Raw genomic sequence first — 6,680 nt, 5'->3', positions numbered from 1 at the left:
TGGGGGGGGGGGGGCGCTGCTCAGGGACTCGCTGGGCATCAGTTGGCTGGTGGTGAGCAATTGTTTTCATTTTCATCACTTGTCTTTCTTGGGTTCTATTTTCCTCTCTCTTTGGTTGTTGTTTTATTTTTCCCTTACAATTTTTTTTAAATTTCTTTTTAATTATTAAGCTGTTTTTATCTCAACCCACAAGTTTCTTTCTCACTTTTACCCTTCTGATTGTTCCCACCATCCCATGGAGGGGTGGGGTGGGGATGGGAGTGGATGAGCAGCTGTGTGGTGCTTAGTTGCCAGCTGGGGTTAAACCACAACAATTTCTTCTGCCTGCTCACTGCTCATTTTATTGTAACAGCATGGCTAAGTCTCTGGCATCTAACCTAGAAACTCATCCTGTATTTCCCACTCTACTGTGATGAGACATGATAACACTTCTAAGTCCTGACTTCTTTTAAAGTTTGCCAAGACCAAGCATCTAATTTAAATAACCAGGCTCTTAAATGAAAGGAGATTTTTAAAGAGACAGTTAAATGTGCAATGGGCACGAGGGGGACAAAGCAAAGTCTAGCAGGGCAGGTGACAAACTTGGTCTTCTGAGGCTTGGAGACTGTTCTCCTCTCTGCATAGCTGAGTCTGCTGCGTGACCTTAGGCAAGTCCCTCAAGTTTTCTGCGCTTGTTTCTTCCTCCCAATTTTAATCTGGTCTAACTGGAATGGTGGCGGTGGCTCCATACAGGCATTTCATGTATTTTACTGCCCACCAATTTCATCAGGGCCTACAGACATCGCAGGCTGCAGGCAGCCTCATGCTGTGGCCTTCCCCCAGTCCTGGTCTCCTGGTTGCGCAGACCTCAGGACCTGCTGAGTGTCTGGGTGCTCCCTGCCCATCTGCACATCCAATTTCCTTCTGAGGAGAACCAAGCCATGAGGAGAATGTCAAAAAAGGTACACAGCTGTCTTTCATCCTGATGTGGAGTCAGGATGAAGCTAAGGTGTTAGGAAGTGCTCCTGTTGGTGTACCTTTCACTGTATCACTACCCAATCTTTTAGCCCTACATTATCTCCTGCTATGTGTTTATATGGCATGTAGCATGAGAGATCACAATCTAAGTACTACTACAACTAACAAAAATTGACGTGTCAAGCAGAAGTTCACATATCTGCAGAAATCCCACTGGATTTAAGCAGTAAAGTTTTGAATTTATATCTCTGCACATGTTTAGTAGTTTCAGTTAATGCAACTGTATTTTTTTTTTTAAAGTCTTACAGCCGTAACTGTATTAGGAGGTACAATGGTTGTATAATGTAACTGTTTTACATATGTCCCAGAGTTCCCACAAAGAGCAGTAATTCCTGTTACTCTTTAACTAGCAAGAGTCTTTGAAATGTCTCATTCTGACAAAGGTCAGGAGTACATTTGAGTTCTCCTCTAATGACTGCTAGGCTAATGGAGATCAAAAGGATTTGTTAGCAGGCCAGCCTCAGCAAGAGAGAAATAAGTTTAATTTCCATAATTACTGGGTAATTAATCAAATTGTCTGTACATAGAAACTAGAAGAGTGTGTGCATTTTTCTAGTCACAGGTATCTGCTGACTGCTGTAGGCAATGCAGTTCACACTTTCACAATTACTGCACCAGTACAGAACCATGCATCCAGAACATGTATCTGCCAATTTATTTTGTGGATGACAAACTAGGTACTGGACCCAGTAATATGCACTGAAAATGTCATTATTCACCTATTTTGGGTTTATTTCATAGTATTATTCCACCATGTTATGACAGAAGTTACAGGTTTCACCATGCTACTTGCTACACAACTTAGAGCAGAATTTTTAAAAAATTGCTGACAAGAAGCTTAAGCAATCCCTGGGCAACTTGTCAACTCACAGCAAGAAGGATTTATAGGGATCTACACAGCAAGTAGCTACACTGCAGGGGCAAGGCGGGGAAGAAACCAGGCAGTATCTACAAAGTCACGTTCATATACAGCCCATCTGTTCCAAGGCACTCACGCTGCAGGACTAGTTATATATACACTATTCAAACTAACCGGAGTCAGCTGCACCAGCAGAAGTCTTCACAACGGTCTATTGTCTAAAAGACTTTAGACTCTAGTAATGAATATTCTTTTTTTCCAGTTTATGCAGATGAAAAAAAAAAAGGATCATATAGTAAACACCTCATTCTGGTGTCCTTAGCTATTGCATCTGTGTATGTAGTAGCTCTGAAAAGCCCATCCAAGTAAAGATTAAGACTTGCCCTCCTTCTTCTTACTGAACAGCCATGGAACAAATTCTTGTTCCTCATAGTTGTTTCTAAGAAAAGCAAACACACACACAAAGCTTCACGAAAACCTTATAATCTAGGGAAAATCATGTCTGAGTAAGAACTGCAACAGGAGGGAACTACAGTGCAGGACTCTGGGCACCTTCAGCTTCCTACAAGACACAAAACCAGAAACACCACCACTTTCTTGCTCCAGCTACCTTGGCACCAGTGTAGGCGTGAGGACATTTTAGGACAGATTTAAATATGCCTGTTGCCAACACCACTAGGAAACTTCTGAGGACAAATAAATATACCAGATGCATTACTGTCCAAGACAGAGTCTTCTATGCTAGAGGCTGGAGAGAGCGCTAAGTCTTCCTGTAGTCTCTGAACAACTCGGTAATTTTCAAAATTCCCCCACCAGCTGATATTTGAGCAGAACGTCAGGTGCAAAGCCACCACAAAATATGAGAAGCAACGCTTGAGGCCACAGAGCACACTGGGTTGAAACATTTTTCAGGAGTCAATAGAGCAGACTGTATTGAAGTATTTTGCATTTTCTGTTGTGTCTTTTAACTAAGAAATAAGGACATTTTAGCACTAAAAATCCTTCAGAAGACATTAGTAAGTCAAGCCATGCTTGTGAAGACACTTGCAGAGTCAGTGTTTGACAACGTATTATGTGGTCACATACACTGGAGTGATGTAATGTACTTTAAGTCCATCGAGAAAAGTATGTTAAGTAAAGCATGGGACACATATAATCAATGGGTACAGCTTACCTATGCATATGTTAATCGATAGTTTGGGGAAAAAAATATATTTAGTACTTAGTTAAATGAAAAGCTGACTAAGACGACACCTCTGGGTATATTCTCTTTACTTTTACTGAGCTACTCTGAGTAAGGGATTATGCTAGGGTTTGGCTTCGTAGAAGCCATCAATAATGTTAATTTGTTTTTACTGTAAAAGCAAACATGTTTTTCTATAACTTTCACAGGATGGCTTAGAACAAGAAGCTAATTTAAAGATACTTAGTTGGCATCTTTATCTAATGGTCAACAACACAGTTTTTGTTGGAGATTGGTTATTCACATTTCTCAGACAAGTTAATAAGAGTTTTATTGGGAGGACCCGTTCCAAATCTTTATGGCTGATTCAAATAAAATAATATGACAGTATTATGACAGAATTAATACATGCTTGATTATAGAGAATTGTAAAACACACTGTGTATTCCTACCTGGACAAATCATAAATACTGCAGCAGTACAGAGAAATGTTCCCAGAGGCACTCTACAGTAAAAAGCAAAGGAAACAACACTCATCAGCAAACTATCTTTAAATATGCTCTTGTAAGTGTATATTTATACCCTAAAATATAGACATATACTATTTTTAAATATGCACTTAGGTGTAACAGGGAAAAACTGTGAGAAACATTTTTAGTTTTAATTTACTGAGGTACCTCTCCTGATCCCCTCCAGAGAGGTTCTGATCTATCAAGGCATGCAACTGTCCATTTTTAAAATACATTGACTTTACATTCAGGTGCTTCAATATCATAAGAAAAGAAGGCCAAAGTAATAAGCTCAAAAGAAGAATTTCTTGGTCCAAAATTACAACTCAGAGCTTCCTTTCAGACCTCTTCAGGAGAGGTGAACCATTACCAGTAAGACAGAGGCATAAAAGCAGAATGACTCGTTTGCTCACTTATTACCTGCATTGCATGATTAACCACACCAGATCACTTGACAACGCAGTAAACATACCCGCAACTTTTTTGCTCCTGAAATCTCTGGGACTGGCTCCTCGCAATAAGGCAGATTGTGTTCTGCAAAAAATTCCTTCAGCGCTTGCTCACTGACTTCCACACCAACCACGCTGTGTCCCATATCCGCCAGCCTGCACACAGCAGAGAGAGGTCCCAAGTTCACGCGAGGCTCACAGGTTGTGTATCTCCCATGCAGCTTTTATTCATTAGGGAAACCCTGGTTTTATGACGCACTGGTACGTCTAATTCTGACTTTCTGGAGCATCCACATTTTATTGAACAGCTCCCCTCCATGATCTGAGCTTAAATTAGCACCATTCAGCATACAGCTGACAAGGACTTACAGGCTTTATTTGGATTCAATGGATTATTCATTTATTTCTAGGAACTTGATGAAAACAAAGGTGATTACACTAAGTAACTGTCCATTTCAGTTTACAGAAATATGTTCTGCTCCAGACTGCAGCCTCTGAGGCACGCTGTCCACCCAGCTGCCCCTGTGGCTTGGCAGTTAGCAGGCAGCAGGGTGCAGTAACCTCTTCACTGCTGCAGCTCAGCGCAGTAAGCAGTTACCATGATAAACCCTGGTAACTGGGACTAACTTGGTTCCTGGAGGATGCAGTTCAGTCAGGGTTTTTTGGGTGGTGTCCCCTGCCTCTAAGAAAAAACACTGGCTTGTACAGCCCCTAATTAAAAATACAACCCACCCAAAAAAGTAAAAGTAAAATAACAAATGTAAGAAAGAGGAAGTTATATTTAGCCCAAATCATTTAAGTTCCCAGTGTGACATGCCACACAATCCCTTCAAAATGTGCTCTGGCACAACCAACCTCATTGTGGGCACTTTAAGCTGGCATTGCCACCACAAATTCAGCATTCCCCAAGCTGAACTCGGGACAGTCAGGAGGACTTTCAGGTTCGTCCTTATCCATCCCATTTATGCTACTATACAAAATGCCAGCAAGTGACACCAAACTTCCTCCTCCCTTCAGCCTCCAGTGACGCTGCTTTCCTACCAGTGGAGATGCGGCATGTTTCCATTGGCCCATGTAAGGTTGGGAATTCCCCCTCTCCCTCCCTCCCTCCCCACATCAAATAAGATTTTTGCTCTTATAATCTCTACTTTACCATTTCATCTCTACTGCTTTACCACAAAGTGGGAAAAATACCCTCAGTCCACTCCTGCCATTTAAAAGAACATCCAGATACTTCTGGAAGAGCCTGCAGATGAAGAACAGACATGTTTTACTTAACACTGCAAGTATTTGTGCCGGCACACTAAAAGCCAAGTGCTACACACTATGCCAGGTAGCACACAAACTCCATGATGGAACATAGGTTCTTAGTTCAACCTGCTTCACAGCATTAGAAATAAAAACATAAAATAAAAACATTCACCTTCCATTTACTTAGCAAGAAAATAAATTTAATTTCTGTTAGAAACAAACACATTTCTGTTTGTTCTGTTTTCTCTTTGTCTTTTCAAGTAAACAAACCAACCAACCCACTTCTAAGAGGGCCACAACAGACAGCTTAAACAGAACGATTATTAAACTTCTGTACCAATCAAATCACTTCTACTCATCTTAAATGTAAGTTTCCTTGGTTGAAAGACTTCATAATCACGTTTGGTCTCTTAGGTCCCTGTTTTCCAGTGCACAATAATTGCTCCAATGCCGCCGGCATTATTTTTTTCAGGCCTCAGTTTCATAACTTACAAGCAGCAGGGCAGAGCTTCTGCATCAGAAAATTTAAGATTTTTAGTCAAGCTATCCAGGCTTGACAGTTTAAAACCTGATTCAACAGTAAAAGTTCTAAGTTCACTTCAATGCTTTCTTTTCTCTGCCTTTCTTTGACAAGCGTAGGTCACAAAAATATGTATATTTATTTTAGTTTCAAGCTGTGCCTGTGTAAAATAATTTTCCTTTTGTAAATGCTCCATTTTCTATCAAGAGTTTTTTGAATGAGTCAAGTCATTCATCTCAGGGTGTTTCTTTAAGCAGCTAAGGCAGAAGAGTGAAGTCACGTACGGATGCCCTTGTTCCTTGTGAAACCCGATGTTACCCGTTTCCCATTTTTGCAGCCATTCCTCCTCGGTCACCACTCTGTCTTTCTGTGACCCAATATCAGAGCCTTCCACCACCCCATCTGCCGAGCGCTCCATCCTCCCCAGAGAGTGCTAGGAGCTGTGAAAAAAAAAAAGAGAGAAAAAAATTCCCCCCACCCGATGAGCAGTTTGGAACCGGCTCTTGCTTCCTAGAACGGCATAAAAATTCAGCACAGTTTAGGAGATTGTTAATTTGGCGGCTGCAGAGGCGTAGCTGCACTGAAGGCGACCGAGCCTACTCTCGCAGTCGGCTAGGCTTCCCCCCCCGGAGGGAAGCCGCCTCAAACGCGCCCCGTTCCGCACCCAGCTGGAAGCCACCCCCGGGGCGGGGGGGGGACGGGACGGCGGACCCAGGCCCGGGAACCGAGCAGGTAGATGCCGACACTTCTCTCTCTCCCCCACGCGAAACCCGTGGGCAAAGCGGGGTGGGGGCGAGAAGCGGCTGGTTGCGAAGGGGACCCGTAAGGAGCCGTCGGTGCTCGGCACCTCTGCCCCCGTTCCCGGCTGGCGGCGGGTACCTGCGCGGCGGCG

General features: G+C 42.6%; 1 protein-coding gene across 2 annotated transcripts in view; it reads right to left on the bottom strand.

The window, feature by feature from the left end:
- The window catches only part of TPMT (thiopurine S-methyltransferase), a 12,137-nt gene that overhangs the window by 4,218 nt on the left and 1,239 nt on the right, over positions 1–6,680 (bottom strand). Inside the window, exons 1-5 of one of the 2 annotated variants that reach the window (XM_010573162.1) lie at positions 6,668–6,680; positions 6,073–6,228; positions 5,171–5,263; positions 4,041–4,173; positions 3,512–3,564 (exon numbers count right to left, since the gene is read on the bottom strand). In XM_010573162.1, coding sequence (XP_010571464.1) covers positions 3,512–3,564; positions 4,041–4,173; positions 5,171–5,263; positions 6,073–6,206 — 413 coding nt within the window. In that variant the 5' untranslated portion in view covers positions 6,207–6,228; positions 6,668–6,680. The remainder of the gene's footprint in view (positions 1–3,511; positions 3,565–4,040; positions 4,174–5,170; positions 5,264–6,072; positions 6,229–6,667) is intronic. The other variant, XM_010573161.1, reaches the window with a different exon arrangement.

Source organism: Haliaeetus leucocephalus, unplaced genomic scaffold, assembly GCF_000737465.1.
Source record: "Haliaeetus leucocephalus isolate CR32 unplaced genomic scaffold, Haliaeetus_leucocephalus-4.0 Scaffold373, whole genome shotgun sequence".
NCBI lineage: Eukaryota > Metazoa > Chordata > Aves > Accipitriformes > Accipitridae > Haliaeetus > Haliaeetus leucocephalus.
The sequence above is the reverse complement of the archived record's forward strand: the minus strand, read 5'-3'. Positions and strand labels throughout refer to the sequence as shown.